The sequence below is a fragment of the Eschrichtius robustus genome, chromosome 3, assembly GCF_028021215.1.
Source record: "Eschrichtius robustus isolate mEscRob2 chromosome 3, mEscRob2.pri, whole genome shotgun sequence".
Taxonomy (NCBI): domain Eukaryota; kingdom Metazoa; phylum Chordata; class Mammalia; order Artiodactyla; family Eschrichtiidae; genus Eschrichtius; species Eschrichtius robustus.
Window position 1 is genome coordinate 153,176,454 of NC_090826.1, and position 24,955 is coordinate 153,201,408.

General features: G+C 36.4%; 1 protein-coding gene and 1 pseudogene across 3 annotated transcripts in view; one reads left to right on the top strand and one right to left on the bottom strand.

The window, feature by feature from the left end:
• LOC137762947 (membrane cofactor protein-like) overlaps positions 1 to 24,955 on the bottom strand; it is a 62,287-nt gene that overhangs the window by 20,035 nt on the left and 17,297 nt on the right. For all 3 annotated transcript variants that reach the window (XM_068541521.1, XM_068541519.1, XM_068541520.1), the window contains exons 2-5: positions 18,899 to 19,087; positions 18,442 to 18,544; positions 11,109 to 11,194; positions 10,069 to 10,266 (exon numbers count right to left, since the gene is read on the bottom strand). In XM_068541521.1, the coding sequence (XP_068397622.1) occupies positions 10,069 to 10,266; positions 11,109 to 11,194; positions 18,442 to 18,544; positions 18,899 to 19,087 (576 nt within the window). The remainder of the gene's footprint in view (positions 1 to 10,068; positions 10,267 to 11,108; positions 11,195 to 18,441; positions 18,545 to 18,898; positions 19,088 to 24,955) is intronic.
• On the top strand, positions 13,562 to 14,043 carry LOC137761734 (ubiquitin-ribosomal protein eL40 fusion protein-like; annotated as a pseudogene).

Sequence of the window (24,955 nt, forward strand, 5' to 3'; positions counted from 1 at the left end):
CTCAAATTTAAAAGTTGAAAAGAAGCTAGCCATGCCAAGATATGAAAAAGAAAGTTCTCAGGTGACAACAACACACAGGAACTGGGATGTTCAAGAAGTACAAAGGCCAGTGGAGTTAGGGCAGTGTTTTCCAAACATTCTGGACTGTAACCCAGAGATCAAGAAATACATTTTGGGCTTCCCTGGTGGCGCAGCGGTTGAGAATCTGCCTGCCAATGCAGGGGACACAGGTTCGAGCCCTGGTCTGGGAAGATCCCACATGCTGCGGAGCAACTAGGCCCGTGAGCCACAACTACTGAGCTTGCGCGTCTGGAGCTTGTGCTCCGCAACGGGAGAGGCCGCCATAGTGAGAGGCCCGCGCACCGCGATGAAGAGTGGCCCTCGCTTGCCACAACTAGAGAAAGCCCTCGCACAGAAACACAGCCAAAAAAAAAAAATATATATATATATATAAAAATTTTTTTAAAAATTAAAAAAAAAAGAAATACATTTTACATTGTAAACCAGTATATAAACAAACAGGCCTGAGATAACGTTAAAAGTTACTACTTAGCCCTCAGACCAGTGTACTCTGATATTTCCCATTCTACTCTACTTCTTAAAAAGTAAAATACTCATTCTGACCCTCTAGGATTCAGGATCCATTAATGGGTTTGACAGAATTTAGGAAAAAACAAAATCAAGAAACACTGGGCTGGGCAGTGAGTTCAAGAGAATATCTTATGAGATTAAATCTGAGTAATAGATGAGAGCCAGATAATACACTGCCTTTTAAACCAGAAGAGTGTCCTTTCTCCTTTCTTTTGGGTCTGAATTTCCATCAGGTATTATTTCTCTTCAGCCAGGAGAACTTCCTTATCAATTCTTATAGTCCAGGTTGGCTAATGACAAATTCTCTTAGCTTTTGTTTATCTGAAACTGTTTTTATTTCACCTTCAGTTCTGAAAGATTTCTCTTTGACAGAGAATTCTAGGCTGTTTATTCTTTCAGCACATTAGCAGAAATTATTGCCTTGTAGTTTCAACAGTTCCTTAACAAAAGTCAGCTGTCATGTCATTCTTACTTTGGGGTGAGGAGAGGGAGGATGTAATATGTTTGTGTTTTGTTTTTTGTTTTTCCCTCTCACTGGCTTTTTCTTTTGTTCTCAGTAGTTTTACCATGTTGTGTTTAGTTTAGTGGCGGTTTCTTGGTAAATTTTTGAAATTTATTCTGCTAGGGTCAGTGAATTTCCCAGACCTGTGCGGTTGTTGTTTTGGATCAAATTTAGATAATTTTTGGCCAGTATTTATTGAAATGATTTTCTACATTTTCCTCTCTCCTCTCTTCTGAAACTCCAGTTACATGTATGTTTGACTCTTTGCTTTTTCTCCCAAAGGTCTTTCTCTCTGTTTCTTATTTTAATCTTTCTTTTCAAATCATGGTGGATTTCTATTGCTCTGTCACTGATATTTTTCACTGTTGGGCCAATATGCTCTTAATTGTACCTAATGATTTTCTTCTAAGTTAGGTTTACTAGATAACAAAGTACATACAGTAAATCTCACCCTTTTAAGTGTACAGCTGTATTAGTTTTGATCAATTCAAATAATCATGTAATTACCTGCACAATAACAAAAGTTCCATTATCTCCAAATACTTCCTCATGCCACTTTGTAATCAACCCTCCCCACCTCTCGACCACCTTATCCAACCAGCCAACCACTAATCTGTTTTCTGTCCCTATAATGTTGCTTTTCCAGAATGTCATAATGGGATCACAGCCTCTGAGTATGGCTTATTTCACTTAGCATAATGCATTTGAGATTCATTCCTGCTGTTGCATGATTCAGGAGTTCATTTCTTTTTATTGCAGAGTATTACTCCATTGTATGGATGTGGTATAGGCTGTTCATCCATTACCAGATGAAGGACATGTGGACTAATTCCAGTGTGGAACGATTATGACTAATGCTGCTGTGAATATTCTCATGCAGCTTTCTATATAAACATACCTTTTTATTTATGTTGCTGAGTTGTATGGTAAATGTATATTTAACCTTATAAGGAATTGCCAAACTGTGTTCCATAATGTTCATACCACTTTGCATTCTTACAAGCAATGTATTAGAGCTCCAATTGCTCCATATACTTGCCAGTTAATGGTATTGTTAGTTTTTAGGTTTTTTTTTTAAAATTTCAGCCATTCTAATAGCTGTTTAGTGATACCTCACTATGGTATTAAATTCCATTCTGTAATACTAATGATATCAAGCAACTTTTCATGTACTTTTTTGGCATACATATGTCTTCTTTGGTGAAATAGATCTATTCAAATATGTTGCCCATCTAAGAAAAAATTGGGTTCTTTTCTTATTGTGTTTTGAGAGTTATTTATATATTGTATACAAGTCCATTAGCAGATATGTATTTTGCAAATATTTTCTCCCAGTCTGTGGCTCATTTTATTCATTCTTTGAACAGTGTAATTGAAGCAGAAGTTTTGAGTTTTTAATAAGTCCAATTAATATTTTTTCTTTAAAGAAGAAGGATCATGCTTTTAGCATTGATTTAAGAAATCTTTGGCTAAGGCAGAAATATTTTCTACGTTTTCTAGTAAAAGCCTTATGGTTTTAGGTTTTACATTTAAGTCTTTGGTTCATTGTGAGTAAATGTTTGTCTATGGTGCTAACATAGGTTGAGGTGCTTTCTTCTTTCTGTGCATAATGTATATCGAATTGAGCCTGTAATTTTACCATTTTTCCAATGAATTGTTTGTATATCTGTGATGAAATCAAGTGCACATATTTGAAAGGGTCTATTTCTGGACACTATTCTGTTCCACTGCTCTACATGGCTATCCTTTCACCAATACCACACTGTCTTGATTATATTCCTTAGAGCATGGTTTATAAGAAGTCTTGACATCAGGTAGAATGAAACGTCTATAATTTTTTTTTCAAATTTATATTGACTATTCTAGTTCTTTTATCTTTCTAAATAAATTGTAGAACTTGTTTGTCAGGTTCTGCTGGGATTTTATTGGATTGTGCTGAATTTACAGGTCAATTACTGACACCTTTATTATATTGTGTCTTCCAATCCATGACCACTGAATTTTCTCTATTTATTAAGGTCTTCTTTAATTTCTTTTATAAGTGTTTAGTTGTTTTTACCATTTAAATATTTCACATACGTTGCTAGATTTATATGCAAGTATTTCTTTCATGTTTTAGAGCTGGTATAAACTGTACTTGAAAAATTTCAATTTCTAATGGTGTTTTAGTAGTATATAGATATACAGTTGATTTCTGTATGTTGATCTTGTATCTTGCAACCTTGCTAAAACTTCAGCCATTCAAGTTTTCTACAAAAACAATCATCATTAGTGAATGAAGTCTATTTTATTTCTTACTCTCCAATATGTATGCCTTATTGTGCAGTCTAGGAACTCCAATACAATGCCGAATAGCATGGTTAACAGTAGACATCCTTGTCTTGTTCCACTTTAAGTAAAAATAAACTACTCTTTTACTATTAAGTATAATGTTAGCTGGGGAATTTTTATAGGTGCCTTTTGTCAGCTTCAGGTAGTTCCCTTATATCCTTATTTGCTGAGTTTTATAATGAAAAGATGATAAATTCTGTCATATACTTTTTTTTTTTACATCTATTAGGGTGATCGTGTGTGGTTTTATTTTATTTTTGTTTTTTTGACACGTTAGAAGATTTAACCTTTAAAATAAACATTACATTAGGCATTCTATTTGCAGCAGAAACTGACATTCAAAGAAGTTAAATAACTTACAGAGCTAATGAGAAGTGGAGACAGAATTGTCCAATATATTCAAGGGAAGGTTTGTCTAAGCAAATGGCTCTGGGCTCAAATAAGGGAGGATATCAGCATACTCTAAGCTCTCATTAGTTCTCTTTTTTTTTTAAATTATATTTATTTTTTTTATACAGCAGGTTCTTATTACTTACTATTTTATACATATTAGTGTACACATGTCAATCCCAATCTCCCAATTCATCACACCACACCGCCCGCCTCCCCCCCACTTTCCCCCTTTTGTGTCCATACTTTTGTTCTCTACGTCTGTCTCTATTTCTGCCTTGCAAACCAGTTCATCTGTACCATATTTCTAGATTCCACATATATGCGTTAACATATGATATTTGTTTTTCTCTTTCTGACTTACTTCACTCTGTATGACAAACTCTAGGTCCATCCAGCTCACTACAAGTAACTCAATTTTGTTCCTTTTAATGGCTGAGTAATATTCCATTGTATATATGTACCACAACTTCTTTATCCATTCGTCTGTCGATGGGCATTTAGGTTGCTTCCATGACCTGGCTATTGTAAATAGTGCTGCAATGACCATTGGGGTGCATGTGTCTTTTTGAATTATGGTTTTCTCTGGGTATATGTCCAGTAGTGGGATTGCTGGGTCATATGGTAATTCTATTTTTAGCTTTTTAAGGAACCTCCGTACTGTTCTCCATAGTGGCTGTATCAATTTACATTCCCACCAACAGTGCAAGAGGGTTCCCTTTTCTCCACATCCTCTCCAGCATTTCTTGTTTGTAGATTTTCTGATGATGCCCATTCTAACTGGTGTGAGGTGATACCTCATTGTAGTTTTGATTTGCATTTCTCTAATAATTAGTGATGTTGAGCATCTTTTCATATGCTTCTTGGCCATCTGTATGTCCTCTTTGGAGAAATGTCTATTTAGGTCTTCTGCCCATTTTTTGATTGGGTTGTTTGTTTTTTTAATATTGAGCTGCATGAGCTGTTTATATATTTTGAAGCTTAACCCTTTGTCCGTTGATTCATTTGCAAATACTTTCTCCCATTCTGAGGGTTGTCTTTTCATCTGTTTATAGTTTCCTTTGCTGTACAAAAAGCTTTTAAGTTTCATTAAGTCCCATTTGTTTATTTTTGGTTTTATTTCCATTTCTCTAGGAGGTGGTCAAAAAAGATCTTGCTATGATTTATGTCAAAGAGTGTTCTTCCTATGTTTTCCTCTAAGAGTTTTATGGTGCCTGGTCATACATTTAGGTCTTTAATCTATTTTGAGTTTATTTTGTGTATGTGTTAGGGAGTGCTCTAATTTCATTCTTTTACATGTAGGTGGCCAGTTTTCCTAGCACCACTTATTGAAGAGACTGTCTTTTCTCCATTGTATATCCTTGCCTCCTTTGTCATAGATTAGTTGACCATAGATGTGTGAGTTTATCTCAGGGCTTTTTATCCTGTTCCATTGATCTATATTTCTGGGGTTTTTTTTGCCAGTACCATATTGTCTTGATTACTGTAGCTTTGTAGTATAGTCTGAAGTCAGGGAGTCTGATTCCTCCAGGTCCATTTTTTTCCCTCAAGATTGCTTTGGCTATTCGGGGACTTTTGTGTCTCCATACAAATTTTAAGATTTTTTGTTCTAGTTCTGTAAAAAATGTCATTGGTAATTTGATAGGGATTGCATTGAATCTGTAGATGGCTTTGGGTAGTATAGTCATTTTCACAATTTGATTCTTCCAATCCAAGAACATGGTGCATCTCTCCATCTGTGTCATCTTTGATTTCTTTCATCAGTGTCTTATAGTTTTCTGAGTACAGGTCTTTTACCTCCTTAGGTAGGTTTATTCCTAGTTATTTTATTCTTTTTGTTGCATTTGGGAATGGGATTGTTTCCTTAATCTCTCTTTCTGATCTTTCATTGTTAATGTATAGGAATGCAAGTGTTTTTTTTTTCTTCTTCAAAGTTTCTTGATATGGTAAATTGCACTGATTAAGTTTTAAATTTGAATCATCCATGCATTCATGGAATAAATCCTACTTAATTACGATGTATTCTTATTTTTTTATAGGCGAGGATTTGATTTATTAATGTTTTGTTAAGAAGTTTTAGTTCTATGCCCATTTTGGATATTGTCTGTAATTTTCTTGCAGTGTTTCTGTCTGGTTTTGGTATCAGAGCAGTGCTGTCCTCATGAAATGAGTTAAGACGTATTCCTATCTCTTTAGTTTTCTTGAAAACTTTGTGTAGGGCTAATACTATTTATTCCTTAAACGTTTGGTATAATTCCCCAGTGAGGACATGGGGCCTGCAGTATGCTTCATGAGAAGGTTTTTTATAATTTTTTATTGAAGTATAGGTGATTTACAATATTGTGTTAGTTTCAGGTGTACAGCATAGTGATTTGTTGTTTGGTTTTTCTTTAGATTATATTCCATTACAGTTTATTACAAGATATTGGATATAATTCCTTGTGCTATATAGCAAATACTTGTTGCTTTTTTATTTTACGTATAGTAGTTTGTATCTGTTAATCCCATGCCCCTAATTTGTCGCCCCCCTCCCTTTTCCCTTTGGTAATCATAAGTTTGTTTTCTACATCTGTGAGTCTGTTTCTGTTTTGTATATAGAATCATTTGTATTATTTTTTTGATTCCACATACAGCTGATATCATATAGTATTTGTCTGTCTTACTTCACTAAGCATAACATTTTCTAAGTCCATCCACGTTGCTACAATGTAACTATTTTATTCTTTTTTAACGCTAAGTAATATGCCAATACACACACATACAGACACACACACACACACACAACATCTTAATCCAATCACCTGTTGATGGGCACATGGGTTACTTCTATGTCTTGGCTATTGTAAATAGTGCTGCTATGAACACTGGGAGTGCATGTACCTTTTTGAATTAGAGTTTTCGCTTTTTCCAGACATACACCCAGGAGTGGGATTACTGGATCATAGCTCTATTTTTAGTTTTTTAAGTAACCTCCAGACTGTCTTCTTTACTGGCTGCATCACTTTACATTCCCACCAACAGTGCAAGAGGGTGCCCTTTTCTCCACACCCTCTCCAACATTTATTATTTATAGACTTTTTGATGACAGCCATTCTGACCAGTGGTAACACCTTGTGGTTTTGATTTGCATTTCTCTAATAACTAGTGATGTTGAGCATCTTTTCATATACACGTAGGCAATCTGTATGTCTTCTTTAGAGAAACGTCTATTTAGGTCTTCTGCCCATTTTTTGATTGTGTTGTTCGTTTTTTTAATATTGAGTTGTATGAGCTGTTTGTGTACTCTGGATATTAACCTCTTGTCATTTGCATCATTTGCAAATATTTTCTCTCATTCCATAGGTTGTCTTTTGGTTTTGCTGATGGTTTCCTTTGCTGTGCAAAAGCTTTTAAGTTTGATTAGGTCCCATTTGTTTATTTTCACTTTTGTTTCTTTTGCCTTGGGACACTGACCTAAGAAAATATTGCTACAACTTTTGCCAGAGTGTTTTGCTTATGTTTTATGGTGTTGTGTCTTACATTTAGGCCTTCACACAATTTGAGTTTATTTTTGTATATGGTGTGAGGGAATGTTCTAATTTCATTGTATTACATGCAGCTGTCCAGCTTTCATAGGACCACTTGTTGAAGAGACTGTCTTTTCTCCATTGCATATTCTTGACTCCTTTGTTGTAGATTAATTGACCATAGGTGCATGCGTTTATTTCTGGGTACTCTACTCTGTTCCAGTGAACTACAATGGAGTAGGTTCTCTACTCCATTGATCTACATGTCTGTTTTTGTGCCAATACCATGCTGCTTTGATTACTGTACCTTTGTAGTATAGTCTAAAGTCAAGGAAGGGTTATACCTTGAGCTTTCTTCTTTTTTCTCAGTATTGCTTTGGCAATTCTGGGTCTTTTATGGTTCCATATAAATTTTAGGATTATTTCTTCTAGTTCCGTGAACAATGTCACAGGTATTTTTATAGGGATTGCATTAAATCTGTAGATTGCTTTGAGTAGTATGGCCATTTTAGCAATATTAATTCTTCCAATCCAAGGGCACAGTATATTTTTCCATTTCTTTGAATCATGTTCAGACTCCTTTATCAATGTTTTATAGTTTTCAGTGTATAGGACTTTCACTTCATTGGTTAAGTCTATTCCTAGGGTCTTTTTTGTTTGTTTGTTTTTAGACGCAATTTTAAATGGAATTGTTTTTTTAACTTACTTTTCCTGACCTTTCATTATTAGGGTAAAGAAACACAATAGATTTCTGTATATTCATCGTGTATCCTCCTACCTTGCTAAATTCATATATTAGTTCCAATAGTTTTTGTGTAGAGTAGCATTGTCTATATAGAGTATTATGTCATCTGTAAATAGTGACAGTTTTACTTATTCCATTCTATTTTGGATAGCTTTTATTTCTTTTTCTTTTCTGACTTCCAATACTATGTTGAATAGAAGTCATGAGAGTGGGCATCCTTGTCTTGTTCCTGAATTTCAGGAAGGCTTTCAGCTTCTCACCTTTGAGTATTATGTTGGCTGTGGGTTTGTCATAAATCACCTTTATTATGTTGAAATACGTTCCTGCTATACTCACCTTCATGAGACTTTTTATCATGAATGGATGTTGAATTTTGTCAAATGCTATTTATGCATTTGACAAAATTTCCTTCTGCACAAGGATGGTTCAACATACGGAAATCAATCAATGTGATATACCACAATAACAAAAGGAAAGACAAAATCTACATGCAAGAAGGTTTAAGTTGTCAAATTTACAGGCATAAAGCTGTTTGTTTTATTCCCTTACTGTTCTTTAAATGTCTGCAGTATATTTAGTGATCTCCTCTTTTTCACTCTTTTTTTTTTTGTTTATTTATTTATTTTTGGCTGTGTTGGGTCTTCGTTTCTGTGCAAGGGCTTTCTCTAGTTGTGGCAAGCGGGGGCCACTCTTCATCACAGTGCGCGGGCCTCTCACTATCGCTGCCTCTCTTGTTGTGGAGCACAGGCTCCAGACGCACAGGCTCAGTAGTTGTGGCTCACGGGCCTAGCTGCTCCGTGGCATGTGGGATCTTCCCAGACCAGGGCTCGAACCCGTGTCCCCTGCACTAGCAGGCAGATTCTCAACCACTGCGCCACCAGGGAAGCCCTCTTTTTCACTCTTGATACTGGTAATTTGTATCTTCTGTTCTCCTGTCAAACTACCTATAGGTTTATCTATTTTATCAATCTTCTCCAAGAAGCAGGTGTTGATTTGATTCTATGTTATTTCTCTTTTCATTCATTGATTTTTTTCTCTGTCTTTATTATTTCCTATTGGGGTTTAAGTTGCTCTTTTATTTTAGTTCCTTATGGTAGAAGTTCAGATTATTGATTTGAGACTTTTCTTTTTCCAATATAAGTATTTCATGGTTTAAATATCCTTCTAAGCAATGCTTTCGCTGTATCCAACAAGTTCTGATATTTTGATATGCTGTGTTTCATTTTTATTATATTCGAAGCACTTTGTAATTTCCCTTGTTAATACTTTGGCTTTGATTCATTTATTAGTTGTAAGTGTCTGCATAATTTTCAAATATTTGGGGATATTCTAGATTTATGTTTTGATGTCTACATTCATCCCAGTTTGATCAGATAATGTATTCTGAATGATTTCAATTATTTGAAATTTGTTAAAAATTATATTGCCAAGAATATGGTATTAGAGAATGTTCCATGTTCACTTGAGAAGAGTAAATATTTTCCATTATTCAGTGGACCCTTTCTTTCAAGAGTAAAAATCCCTCCAGTGTCTCCCTGCTTTTGATCATGCTCTAATGCCTTAAACATTGTTTTTAAGTAAGATTTGCCCAGAGTTTATAAATCATATCTGTAAGACAATTAATCTTTTACAATGTACACTATGATTTCCTGTAGCCAAAACTGTCAGACTTCTTGTAATACAAGATAACAACTTTCTTATGTTTAAGAAAGTGTGTGTTGAACTTTTTGACACTTTTCATGGAAAAGAGTCCTAACTCATGCATATACACAGTAGTTCACAATGTATAAACTGGAATGCCAAGAACCTGTGGGGTGAGAGGGGGGAAGCTCTACAAGTAGAAGTATTTTTTACTTGATTTGACCGATATTAAATTAAATTAGAAACCAATTTAACAGGAGGATCAAGCACATATGGCTGTTTTTACTTGTACATAAAACAATTTACAAAGCACTTCTACAGTATTTACAAATTAAGAAGGAAATAAATGGAAATATTATTACCTTTACACTGAGGAGGGTCACTACTCCATTTGTCACTTCCAATACAAACAAGCTTGCTCTCTCCAACAAGTGAATATGGATCTGTTCCATTTGAAGCATCACAACTATAAGTTACTACTTCACTGTATTCAAATACATCCTTGTGGCTATTTGTGTATTTTCCATTTAGAATTTTTTCAGGTGGCTTACACAAAATCTCTTAGAAAGGGAAAAAAAGAAGACATAAAAGGCAAAAGGAAAGGTAAAAGATTAAACAGCAATCAGTAAAGGTCTATGAATTGCCTTCAATAAATTCATTAACATATGATTTCTACAAGCTAGTTGTGAAGCCAATATCCATTTAGAAGGTTTCTATGAGAAAGTGTACTATCCTAAATTAAAACTATTAATTTAGAAGTGAATTATTTAAAATAAAACTAATTTTCTTAAATAACGACATTAAAAATCTATATGAAACACATTTATTTATCTGCAAGGCCATACTAAGTTTTGTTCTCATCATAAGAGATGGTGACAATTTAATGATATAATATAATTATGATTAAAAACTGAACTCAGGGCTGGTTGAGAAACACTTCATAATTTATAAATATATCTATTCACTAAATCAGTTCTTCACATTAATACCAAGTATTATCGTCATTTTTCACTTTCATCCTTACAAGTGTACAGTGAAATTTTCCAGAGGCTATAAATTGTGTGATTTTGCAAGAGACTGAATCCAGACGTCTTTCTGTAAGCCAGATATTGAAGAAATTTGCAAAATTGTAAAACAATGCCACTATCTGTTTCGGAAATTTTTGATTTTTCATAAAAGTATGTTGTATATACTAACAGGTATTGTGCTTACTCTTCTTAAAAATGAATAATAATTATTTTAAAAACTTTTCAGTTTTAATTCCAATATAATAATAGCAATAGACATAACCCACATAAAGAAAAGTCCATTGGTGTCTATGTTAATTTAAAAGCATAAAGGGGTCCTGAGGCCCAAAGTTTGAGAACTGCTGCTCTATATTCTAAAGAGAGAATACACTTACTTTCACATATTGGAGGATTATCACTCCAGTTCACAGTACTTCCAGAAATCTCACAGTATAGAATACTTGGTCCAATTAAGAAATAACTAAATGAGAAAAGAAAAGTTACTATGTTCCTTAGTAGTTACAAGATGGACATAATAATGAAAACAATTTTATATGGTTGTTTTCCTGCACTATAGTAATTTGAAGGAGAAGTTCCTTAAACAAAATATAATGTAAGTGCTAACTAAATATGCAACTTAATTAAATAGAGTTTCTGCATGTGAGCACACATTGGCCCACAGCAAAATGTCTAAATTACTCTGTCATGTTGTCAGTGTAGCCCCTCTGCTATCTCTGGCAAATGCATCACACGTTCACTTCTCTACCCTTTTGCTCACACCATTCTGCTCAGTACGGACTGAGCAGAGAGATCAGGCCCTAGAGCTTGCCTGCCTGGATTCAAGTTCCAGCTCTAAGACTGACTTATTTGAGCTTGGGCAAGCCCCTTAGGCAAGGTTCTCTTGCTCAGTTTCCTCATCTATGAAAAGGGGGGGTGGGTAACAGTACATACCTCATGGGACTGTTTTGAGGATTGGATGAGTTAGCATCTGGCATGTAGTGAGTATTAAGTAAGTTGTAGCTTTTTTTTTAACATTCTTTAGATAATATTCTTTAGATTCTTTATTAATATTCAGAATACAGGCATACCTCACCTTACTGCTCTTCACTTTATTGAGTTTTTAACAAATTGAAAGTGTATGGCAACCCTGCATCAAACAACTCTATTTGTGACATTTTCCTAAAAATGTTTGCTCACTTCATGTCTCTGTGTCACATTTTGGTAAATCTCACATATTTCAAACTTTATTACTATTATTATACTTGTTATGGTGATCTGTGATCAATGTCTTTGATGTTACTACTATGACTCTCAGGCTCAGATTATGGTTAGCATTTTTTAGTAATATAGTATTTTTAAATTAAGGTATATACATTTTTTTAGACACAATTCTATTGCACACTTAGCAGACTACAGTATAGTAGAAATGTATGTAAAAAACTCATTTGATTTGCTTTGCTTTATTGCAGTGGTCTGGAAATGAACCTGCGATATCTCCAAGGTATGCCTGTACCTTTCTAGTAGTAGTTCAGGAATACTACTCAATGAAATATTCTCCAATGATTCAAATTCATAATACACTCTTCTCCTTCTGGACTCTCATTGTAATGATCATGAATGATTCTATCTATTTGGTACCTTTCATTTACTATTTTGCTCTGATGCCTCTCTCTATATACTGTGTTTCTCAAGAGGGCTACAACTTCCTTGACTCTACATCTTAAACTTTTGGTGCCTAGTAGCCTCTTCTATATGTTCCAGCAGAACATTCACTGGATATTCCACTATTTTTACTTGATCAAGTTAAAAAATACTCAGTGTAACTGCCTGCACCCACTTCCAGAGGACTTTTCCCCAAAGGCTAATTCATTGATTCTAGATTATAATGCATTAGGAGAGGATTCTGGGATGGTGGCAAAATAAGTGGCAACAGGAATCTGTCTCCCCACCTTGATGACGACACTGACAGAATCTGCCTGATATCACTATTTTGGAAGTCTAGAATCTGTTCATGGCTTGCAATTACTAGGAGAAGACTTAGGTAAATTAGCTTGATTTCAGTCAATTTTAGCTCTTAGCACAGTGGCAGCTACCTATCCCCCCACCCCAGCTGGCATCTGTACACGTGTTGCTAAAGCAGCTTATAAGTAGCCTGTGGGAGCTAGGGTGGGCAAAAAGGAATCTGCCCTCCAAGTATCAGGGATTTGTGTTCTTATCACTGCTGCTTCTGATCAAAGAGAAGTAGAAAAAGAGGGGGGCAGCCTTTGTTGTCACACCTCCCCCAACTTTTTCAAGCTCCTTCAACACTGGACAAATGATATCCAAGGGACTTAAAATCCAGCATCCTTTGCCCCTCCCCTTCACTTTTACTTTTTTTCCACTAACAGGAGCCAGGCATTAAACACTAGGACATTCAAAAATAACTGCTATGTGGAAAAAAATTAGAAAATGATTCCGCCTGCCCAGAGAAAGGCTCAGAAAAAAACTGAGACGACCTTCAAGTTTATATGTCAGGCTGCTCCTCAGCACAGAGTCACCATACAACAATCAAAAAACCAAACCAAAACAAAAAAACCCATAAAACAGTAAGCTCTAGGTAGGGGGCAAAATCTGATTTCCAGAGTTAACACATTATTAGATTCAAATATTGATTCAACAAAAAAGTTGTAAGGCATACAAAGAAACGGAAAAGGAAAAGTATGGCTCATACAGTGGAAAAATACATGAACAGAATTTTTTCTGAAGGAGACCTCATGACAAATCTAGCAAACAAAGACTTTAAAATAAATGTCTTGTGAAGGCACTCTCAATGGAAATTAATGGATGCCAGTTCTGCCACCCCATTTTTCTTCAACGAAGCAGCAAAACAGCAGACACAGAGATGCAGATCTTTGTGAAGACCCTGATGGGCAAGACCATCACTCTTGAGGTCAAGCTCAGTGTCACCATTGAGAATGTCAAAGCCAAAATCAAAGACACTGAGGACATCCTGCCACACCAACACAGTCCGATTTTTGCAGACAAATAGCTGAGGGTGGCCGTACTCTCTCAGACTATAATATCCAGAAAGAATCCACCATACACTTGGTGCTTCACCTGCATGGTGGTATCAAGTCTTCCCTCCGCCAGCTTTCCCAGAAGTACAACTGCGACAAAATGATCTGATGCAAGTGTTATGCTCACCTGCACACCAGTGCTGTCAACTGCCACAAGAAGTGTGGCCAAACCAACAACCTGTGCCCCAAGAAGAAGGTCAGATACATCCTCTCCACTGGCTCTTCTGCCCACAGGGTTGCCCCCTGCCTAAGCCCAACCTTGGAGCCTCAGTAAAATTTGAAAGAAATAACTGGATAAAGGTGCACAAAGAACCAAAGGAAGAAATGAAGAAAGTCAAGAGAACAATATGTGAACAAAATGGAAATATCAATAGGAGCTAGAAAACCTAAAAAGAATCCAAAAGTAAATGCTGGAGTTGAAAAGTACATTAATGGAAATGAAAAAGTCACTGAAAGAATTAAAGGTATATTTGAGAAGAAAAAAGAATTAGTGAAATTGAGATAGGGTAATGTAAATTATTGACTCTAAGAAACAGAAAGAAAAAAGACTGAAGAAAAGTGACAAAGCGTAAGGGATCTGTGGGACACCAACAAGCAGACCAACATATACACTGTGGGACTCTCACAAGGAGAAGATAGAGCAAAAGGGACAGAGAGAATACTTGAAGAAATAATGGCTGAAAACTTCCCAAATTTGATAAAAGAAACAAATATGCCAAAAGCTCAAAATTCTAAGTGTGGGTCTCTTTGTATTCATCTTACTAAGATACATGATAATCAGACTTTCAAAAGACAAAGAATGCTGAAAGCTGCATGAGAGAAGTGAATCATCACATACAAGGGATACTAATTAAGATTTGTCATTAGAAACTCAGAGGCCAGAAGACTGTGGATTGATATAGTCAAAGTGCTTAAAGAAAAAAACAAAAAAACAAAAACTGTCAATCAAAAATCCTCTATCCCAGCAAAACTGAGCGTCAAAAGTGAGGGAGAAATTAAGACATTTCCAGAATCCCAGAATTAAAAGCTTAGCAAGTCTGTGACCACTATGCTTCTCAAGAAGAAATGCTCAAGGGAGTACTGAAAAAGGAATGAAGGGACTCAAAGCCCTATGTATAAATAAATATCTCAGTAAAAGTAAATACAAAGGCAATGATAAAAGCTAGCATTACTGAAACAGTGGTTTGCAACTACAATTTTTGTTTTCTATATGTGATTTAAAAGACTAAATTTTAAAATAAATAAATAAATAATTAAAGTAGAAGCTAGTATGCAATTATTTGTGTAGAGGGTAGTATGATATCAACAACCAAAAGGGGTAAGGATGGAGCTGTAAAGGACTGTTTTTGTAATTTATTGAATTTAAGCTGGTATAAATTTAAACTGGAGTGTTATAACTGTACAATTTTGTTTGTTTGTTTTGTTTTGGTTTTTTTTGGCCTCCCTGTGAGGCTTGTGGGATCTTAGTTCCCCAACCAGGGATTGAACCCGTGCCCCCTACAGTAGAAGCGCAGAGTCCTAACCACTGGACCGCCAGGGAATTCCCATGTACAATGTTAAATGTATAATAATTCCTATGGTAACCACAAACAATATAACTATAGAATATACACAAAAGGAAATGAGAAAGGAATTTAAACATTTCACTACAAAAATCAACTACACACAAAAGAAAACAGTAATGCAGGAAATGAGGGACTAGAAAAAAGCTATAAAGCATATAGAAAACAAGTAGCACAATGATAGATATAAATCCCTCCTCGTCAAAAATTATATTAAGTGTAGACAGAATAAACTCTCCAATCAAAAGACAGAGATTGGCAGAATGGATAAAAACACATGGTCCAACTATATGTTGTCTACAAGAGACTCACGTGACATTCAAAGACACAAATGGGGTGAAAATGAAAGGCTGGAAAAAGATATTTCACACAAATAGTAACCAAAAGACAGTAGAGTAGCTATACTAAAATCTGACAAAATAGACTTTAAATGAAAAAGGTTACAAGAAACAAAGAAGGAAATTTTATATTAATAAGGATTCAGTACTGAAGATATAACAATGATAAACATTTATGCACCTAATGACAGGCTATCAAAATATATGAAGCAAAAAATGACAGAATTGAAGGGAGAAATATGCATTTCTACATAATATGCATTTCTACATAATAGTTGGAGACTGCAATACCTCACTCACAATAATGGATAGAACAACTAGACAGAAGATAAATAAGGAAACAGAGGACTTCAACAGCACATTAAAACAACCTGATCTCACAGATATATACAAAGCACTCTAGCCAACAACAACAGAATACACAGTCTTTTCAAGAGCATGTGGGACATTTTCCAGGATAGACCATATGTTAGGTGACAAATTAGAAAAGAAATTAATGTTATTCAAAACATAATTAATTATTTAATAAATAATTAATAATATAATTGTTTTATGCCACAAATTAATGTTAATAAATAGATTTTAAAAGACAGATATCATAAAAAGTATATTCTCTGACCACAATAGGATGAATTTAAAAATCAATATCAAAAGGAAAACTGGAAAATTCAAAAAATTGTGAAAATTAAACAATATGCTTTTAAACAACCAATGGCTCAAAGAAGAAATCAGGGCAATTAGAACGTACTTTGACATGAATGGAAATGAAAACATACTAAAACTTATGGGATTCAGCAAAAGCAGTGCTAAGGGGGAAATTTATAGCTATAAATGTTTACATTAAGAAATGATAGCTCTGAAAAAAAAAACTAAGCTTACAATTTAAGGAACCAGAAAAAGACAAACCCAAAGTTAGCAGAAGGAAGCAAATAATAAAGATTAGAACAGAGATAAACAACAACAACAAAAAGAGCGAAACAAGAGAGAATATCAATGAAACTAAAAGTTGGTTCTTCAAAAAACGTGACAAAATTGACAAACCCTTAGATTGACTAAAACAAAGAGATTAGACTCGAATTACTAAAATCAGAAATGAAAGCAGGAACATCACTATAGATTTGACAGAAATAAAAACTATTAGGAGAGTACTATGAACAATTTTATGCCACAAATCGATAAACTAGATATAATGGACAAATTCCTAGAAACACAAAACCTACCAAGACTTAATCACAAAAACAGATAATCTGAATAGATCTGTAACTAGTAAGGAGATTGAATCAGTAATCAAAATTCTCCCAATTAAGAAAAATCCTGGATCTGATGGTTTCACTGGTGATTTCTACCAAACATTTAAAGAAGTAATACCAATCCTTCTCAAACTTTTCCAAAAAACTGAAAAGGAGGGAAGTCTTCCAAACTCATTCTATGAGACAAACATTACCATGATAGCAAAATTCAATAAAGGTACTACAAGAAAAGAAAGCTAGAGACCACTGTGCCTTAAGAACACTGATGCAAACAACCTCAACACAATACTAGCAAACAATTTAGCAGCATTTTAAAAGGATTAAACATCATGACCAAGTGGGAATTATTCCTAGAATGCAAGAGATGGCTCAACACATAAAAATCAATCAACGTAATATGCAACATCAAAAGAACGAAAGGAAAAAAAAGCACATGGTCACCTCAATTGAGGCAGAGAAAGCATTTGATAAAATTCAATACTTTTCATGATAAAAATACTTAACAAACTAGAAACAGAAGGAAACTGCCTTAAGATAATAAACTCCGTACATGAAAATCCAACAGCAAACATCATGCTCAATGGTGAAAATCTGGAAATTTTCCCTAAGATCAGAACAGGCATGAACAACTGCTTTTACCACTTTTATTCAACATGGTACTAGAAGTTCTAGTCAGAGCAATTAAGCAAGAAAAAGAAATATATTTCTAACTTGGAAAGAAAGAAGTAAAATTATCACAGTTTGCAGAGGATATGATCTTCTACATAAAAAACTCTAAAGATTACACACATACACACACACACACACACACACACACAATGTAAGAACTAATAAACTCAGTAAACTACCAGGATACGTAGACAATATTGAAAAACCAGTTGTGTTTCCATAGCATATTACATTTACCTTTTAAATTCACATTTTTTATAAATGCTCAGTATCCCTAACATATGCTATTAAAAGAGCCCTGTAAAACAAAGGCTATTATTAAATCCTCAGTACCTCTTTTTGAGATGCTTCACTCCTTTGTAGTAGTTTCAAACATAAGGTTTTCCAACTAAGAGATCTTGATCAACATTATTGTCTAAGCTTACCAGGTCACTTTTGGTCTCGTGACATCTTACAGATTACTTTGATATAAGAATATCTTCAGTTGGCAACTCTACCTCCCAGTTCCATAAACCTATGTCACCTCTGAGAATTGGGCATTTTAAATAGGGTGTATTGTGTTGTCAAGGATAAAGTCACCATGATTAACACATTTTTAATGCTTATGAGAGGTTTATTAATACATATACTAAGTATTATACAATTTTACTTCCCTTCAATTTAAATTTCTTTCTACTAGTTACACATCTTTTCAGTCTCCATAAAAAGCCCAAGAGTTATTTGGCTACAGTATGACTTGTCACACAGAAAGCAAAATGAAATCAACTTTGTGGGAATGCTTAAGAAGAGAGGCAAAATGAAAACGGATTTAGTAACATATAACATTATTTCCTCTAAGGAGCATCCTACTTACCCATCATTACAAACATAGTGAACCTGTGAGCCAAACAGAATACTTCCATTTGGGTACCGTATTTGGCCATTTGCGGGATCCCCTAGGTTAGGACACTGTTTTCCTAAAAGGAAAATTTCAAATTCGTTGTTTTATACCAGTTTCAAAACAGATTTGAATCAAATTCAAAATTCTACATTGCTCACTTGAATTCATGGGAATATTATTATCTTTTATTATTTTCTTTCTTTAACTATTATAACATCCAAGAAGATTCACATTTACCCAGGCAACCGATTGTGAAAATAAAGGTTCCCTGGAGATTTTTCAAAGCCTGAATGCACTGCTATCTAAAACCTACATTCACATGAGAAAACCACCATTTCAGTTGTAAAATATGAACCCTAAAATGTGTGAAAAATCTCTAGAGTAATAAAAAAGTTTTTTGAATTAAAAAAAAAAAGTTTTGTTTACTTACTTGTGCAGGCCTCCTGGAGAAATGACCACATATTATCAGCCTGACAAACAGCAGAGGTGGGAAGAGAAGGATGCTTGGGCTGGTAACCTGGGCGACACTCATAATCTATCTTGTCCCCAGGGTTATAACTGGGTTTAGAAACATTCTGGAGCTGCATAGTTTCAAACCTTGGTGGCTCACCACAGGCATCTAGGTATAAGAGAATAAGAGCATCAAAATATTTTATCTCATTCACCAGCCAGGGACTATGGCCTGGTATCAGGTAGGTAGTACAGAATAAATGCAAAGGTTCTTAGCAAGATTTTAAACGACTGTGCCATGCTTTTACCCAACTGGTGGTAGTAGTGGAGTATGTGCCTTACTTACATTAAATAACAACCTATTAGCTTTTGGTTTGTTAGGGAATAAGATGAATTTTTATTCAACAGTAAATTGAAGAGATAGCATCAATGTTTTTAGTTTTGAAATATAAATACATTTTAGGTATGTATCCTTCCCCACTTTTTTCTAAATTCATTTCAAAACTCACCTCTCCTCTAAGAAGTCTCCTACAGTATACAGCACTCTGCTCAGATTACTTTTCCATAGTTTGAAACACAAGCATATGATCACTTGTCATTTCAGGCTCAGTTTCCTCTCAGAAGGCAAGGTCCTAGAGGGCAGGGATCATATGCCTTCTTTTTCTACTACACTCTATACTCAGTTGATACTCAAGACATGCTATGGTAAGAGATGAATATAAAATGTGCCTTGTGGGATTCATAAATCAAAATAATTATGGACCAAAGTATTTCAAAAAATAATACTTTGTTTCATTTGTTTCCTAGTAGTGAATTGAGCATTTTAAAAGTGATGAATAGACACCATGTAAATATCAAAATGTACTATCTGAAAAGCATTACATGAAAAAACAACTTGCTGTCTTTGACATTACTTTAAATATAATTTAACTTTCCTTCACAGATCAATGGATTGCTCATTCCTCAGAAGCTCCCTGAGGTAGCTGTTTGGGTTGTTTATCCAATATATCCCAACAGTAAAGCTATTATATTGCTATGCTTTTAGAATTTTTTACTTCTGGGATTTTTTTGGGGGGTGTTGAGGGAAGGAGTTTTTTACTCCCTAGAATAATGTCATTTCTACCTCAGCAAGTCCTCTTGCTTTTAACTATCTGGGCACTTTGATAACCTAACAAATCTGTTAGAAAAATTATGTAAAATAATGTGATGGAGACATATTAAGTCCTAAAGGACTAAAGAAATTCAGAGGCCTCTCTTATAAAGTTAAGAACCTAAGGAGGAGATGGGTGTGAGCTACGGTTATCAGCACCGACAGCAGAGAGGGGCATGAAATGCTAAGGCTGCTGCTGCCACCACCAAGAAGCCTGTGTGCAAGCACAGGTCACTATCCACACCTCCCCTCTTGGGAGCCTGTGCAGCCCGCCACTGCCAGGGTCCCGAGATCCAGGGACAACTTCCCGGGGAGAACACACGGCATGCCTCAGGCTGTTGCCATGTCACGCTGGCCTCTGCCGCCACAGGCTCGCCCCACATTCCATACCCCTTCCTCCCCCCACACCAGCCTGAGCGAGCCAGAGCCCCCGAATCAGCTGCTACTTTAATCCCGTCCTGGCTGAGCGAAGAACAGACACCCTCAGGTGACCTACATGCAGAGGCGGGGCCAAATCCAAAGCTGAACCCCATGAGCGGTTTGAACAAAGAAGAGAAAGGGACATTTCTCCCAGCAGCCTCAGGAACGCGGATTAAATCTCCACAATCAACTTGATGTACCCTGCATCTATGAAATACCTGAATAGACAACAAATCATACCAAAATTGAGGTGGTGGACTTTGGGAGCAACTGTAGACTTGGGATTTGCTTTCTACATCTGATTTGTTTCTGGTTTCATGTTTATCTTGGTTTAGTATTTAGGGTTTATTATCATTGGTAGATTTGTTTATACATTTGGTTGCTCTCTTCCCTTTTTTTATGAAAAAAAAAAATATATATTTTCCTCCTTTTTATCTTTTTCTGAGTGTGTATGTGTATGCTTCTTTATGTGATTTTGTCTATATAGCTTTGCTTTTACAATTTATCCTGGGGTTGTGCTTGTCCATTTTTTTTTTTTTTTTTAGTATAGTTTATAGCACTTGTTATCATTGGTGGATTAGTTTTTTGGTTTGGTTGCTCTCTTCTTTCTTTCTTTCTCTTTTTTTTCTTTCTTTTATTACTTTAAAATTTTTTAAATTCTTAATAATTTTTTTTATTTTTTATTTTAATAACTTTATTTTATTTTATTTATTTATTTCTTTTTTTCTCCCTTTTCTTCTGAGCCGTGTGGCTGACAGGGTCTTGGTGCTCCGGCCAGGTGTCAGGCCTGTGCCTCTAGGTGGGAGAGCCAAGTTCAGGACATTGGTCCACCAGAGACCTCCCGGTGCACGTAATATCAAACAGTGAAAGCTCTCCCAGAGATGTCCACCTCAACCCTAAGACCCAGCTCCCCTCAATCACCAGCAAGCTACAGTGCTGGACACCATATGCCAAACAACTAGCAAGACAGCAACACAACCCCACCCATTAGCACAGAGGCTGCCTAAAATAATAATAAGGCAACAGACACCCCAAAACACACCACTGGATGCGGTCCTGCCCACCAGAAAGACAAGATCCAGCCTCATCGACCAGAACACAGGCACTAGTCCCCTCCACCAGGAAGCCTACACAACCCACTGAACCAACCTCACCCACTGGGGTCAGACATGAAAAACAATGGGAACTACGAACCTGCAGCCTGTGAAAAGGAGACCCCAAACACAGTAAGTTAAGCAAAATGAGAAAACAGAGAAACACAGCAGATGAAGGAGCAAGGTAAAGACCCACCAGACCAAACAAATGAAGAGGAAATAGGCAGTCTACCTGAAAAAGAATTCAGAGTAATGATAGCAAAGATGATCCAAAATCTTGGAAATAGAATGGAGAAAATACAAGAAACGTTTAACAAGGACCTAGAAGAACTAAAGAGCAAACAGACAATGATGAACAACACAATAAACGAAATTAATAATTCTCTAGAAGGAATCAATAGCTGAATAACTGAGGCAGAAGAACGGATAATTGACCTGGAAGATAAAATAGTGGAAATAACTACTACAGAGCAGAATAAAGCAAAAAGAATGAAAAGAGTTGAGGACAGTCTCAGAGACCTCTGGGACAACATTAAATGCACCAACATTCGAATTATAGGGGTCCCAGAAGAAGAAGAGAGGAAGAAAGGGACTGAAATAATATTTGAAGAGATTATAGTTGAAAACTTCCCTAATATGGGAAAGGAAATGGTCAATCAAGTACAGGAAGCACAGAGAGTCCCATACAGGATAAATCCAAGGAGAAACATGCCAAGACACATATTAATCAAACTATCAAAAGTTACATACAAGGAAAAAATATTAAAAGCAGCAAGGGAAAAACAACAAATAACATACAAGGGAATCCCCAAAAGGGTAACAGCTGATCTTCCAGCAGAAACTCTGTAACCCAGAAGGGAGTGGCAGGACATATTTAAAGTGATGAAAGGGAAGAACCTACAACCAAGATTACTCTATCCAGCAAGGATCTCATTCAGGTTCGATAGAGAAATTAAAACCTGGACACACAAGCAAAAGCTACGAGAATTCAGCACCACCAAACCATCTTTACAACAAATGCTAAAGGAACTTCTCTAGGCAGGAAACACAAGAGAAGAAAAAGAACTGCAATAAGAAATGAAAACAATTAAGAAAATGGTAATAGGAACATACATATCGATAATTACCTTAAATGTAAATGGATTAAATGCTCCAACCAAAAGACAAAGACTGGCTGAATGGATACAAATATAAGACCCATATACATGCTGTCTACAAGAGACCCACTTCAGACCTAGGGACACATACAGACTGAAAGTGAGGGGATGGAAAAAGATATTCCATGCAAATGGATATCTAAAGAAAGCTGGAGTAGCAATACTTGTATCAGATAAAATAGACTTTAAAATAAAGAATGCTATAAGAGACAAGGAAGGACACTACATAATGATCAAGGGATCAATCCAAGAAGATATAATAATTGTAAATATTTATGCACCCAACAGTGGAGCACCTCAGTATATAAGGCAAATGCTAACAGCCATAAATGGGGAAATCGAGAGTAACACAATCATAATACGGGACTTTAACACCTCACTTTCACCAATGGACAGATCATCCAAAATGAAAATAAATAACGAAACACAAGCTTTCAATGATACATTAAACAAGATGGACCTCATTGTTATTTATTGGACATTCCATCCAAAAACAACAGAATACACTTTCTTCTCAAGTGCTCCTGGAACGTTCTCCAGCATAGATCATATCTTGGGTCACAAATCAAGCCTTGGTAAATTTAAGAAAATTGAAATCGTATCACATATCAAGTATCTTTTCTGACCACAACACTATGAGACTAGATATCAATTACAGGAAAAAGATCTGTAAAAAATACAAACACACGGAGGCTAAACAATATACTACTAACTAACTAAGAGATCACTGAAGAAATCAAAGAGAAAATCAAAAAATACTTAGAAGATTAGGATAAGATGGTGGAAGAGTAAGATGCGGATATCACCTTCCTACCCACAGATACATCAGAAATACATCTACATGTGGAACTGCTCCGATAAAACACCTACTGAATGCTGGCAGAAGACCTCAGACCTCCCAAAAGGCAAGAAACTCCCCACGTACCTGGGTAGGGCAAAAGAAAAAAGAAAAAACAGAGACAAAGAATAGGGACGGGACCTGCACCAGTGGGAGGAAGCTGTGAAGGAGGAAAGGTTTCCACACACTAGGAAGCCCCTTCGTGGGCAGAGACTGTGGGTGGTGGAGTGGGGGAGCTTCGGAGCCATGGAGGAGAGCGCAGCCACAGGGGTGCGGAGAGCAAAGCAGAGATATTCCCGCACAGAGGATAGGTGCCAACCAGCACTCACCAGCCCGAGAGGCTTGTGTGCTCACCCACCGGGGTGGGCGGGGGCTGGGAGCTGAGGCTCGGGCTTCGGAGGTCGGATCCCAGGGAGAGGACTGGGGTTGTGGCGTGAACACAGCCTGAAGGAGGCTAGTGCGCAACGGCTAGCCGGGAGGGAGTCCGGGGAAAAGTTTGGACTTGCCGAAGAGGCAAGAGACTTTTTCTTCCCTCTTTGTTTCCTGGTGCGTGAAGAGAGGGTATTAAGAGCGCTGCTTAAAGGAGCTCCAGAGACAGGTGTGAGCCATGGCTATCAGCACGGACCCCAGAGGCGGGCATGAGACGCTAAGGCTGCTGCTGCTGCCACCAAGAAGCCTGTGAGCAAACACAGGTCACTCTCCACACCGCCCCTCCTGGGAGCCTGTGCAGCCCGCCACTGCCAAGGTCCCGTGATCCAGGGACAACTTCCCCGGGAGAACGCACGGCGCGCCTCAGGCTGCTGCAATGTCACGCCAGCCTCTGATGCCGCAGGCTCGCCCCGCATCCGTACCCCTCCTTACCCCTGGCCTGAGTGAGCCAGAGCCCCCGAAGCAGCTGCTCCTTTAACCTTTAACCCTGTCCTGTCTGAGCAAAGAACAGATGCCCTCAGGCGACCTACAGGTAGAGGCGGGTCCAAATCCAAACCTGAACCTCAGGAGCTGTGTGAACAAAGAAGAGGAAAGGAAATTTCTCCCAGCAGCCTCAGGAGCAGAGGATTAAATCTCCACAATCAACTCGATGTACCCTGCATCTGTGGAATACCTGAATAGACAACGAATCATCCCAAATTGAGGAGGTGGACTTTGGGAGCAATGATATATATACTTTTCCCCCTTTCTCTCTTTTTGTGAGTGTGTATATGTATGCTTCTGTGTGTTATTTTGTCTGTATAGCTTTGCTTTCACCATTTGTCCTAGGGTTCTGTCCGCTGATTTTTTTTTTAACTTAAAAATTTTTTTTCTTAATAATTATTTTTCATTTCTTATTTTAATAACTTTTTTATTTTATTTTATTTTATTTTATTTTACCCTCTTTCTT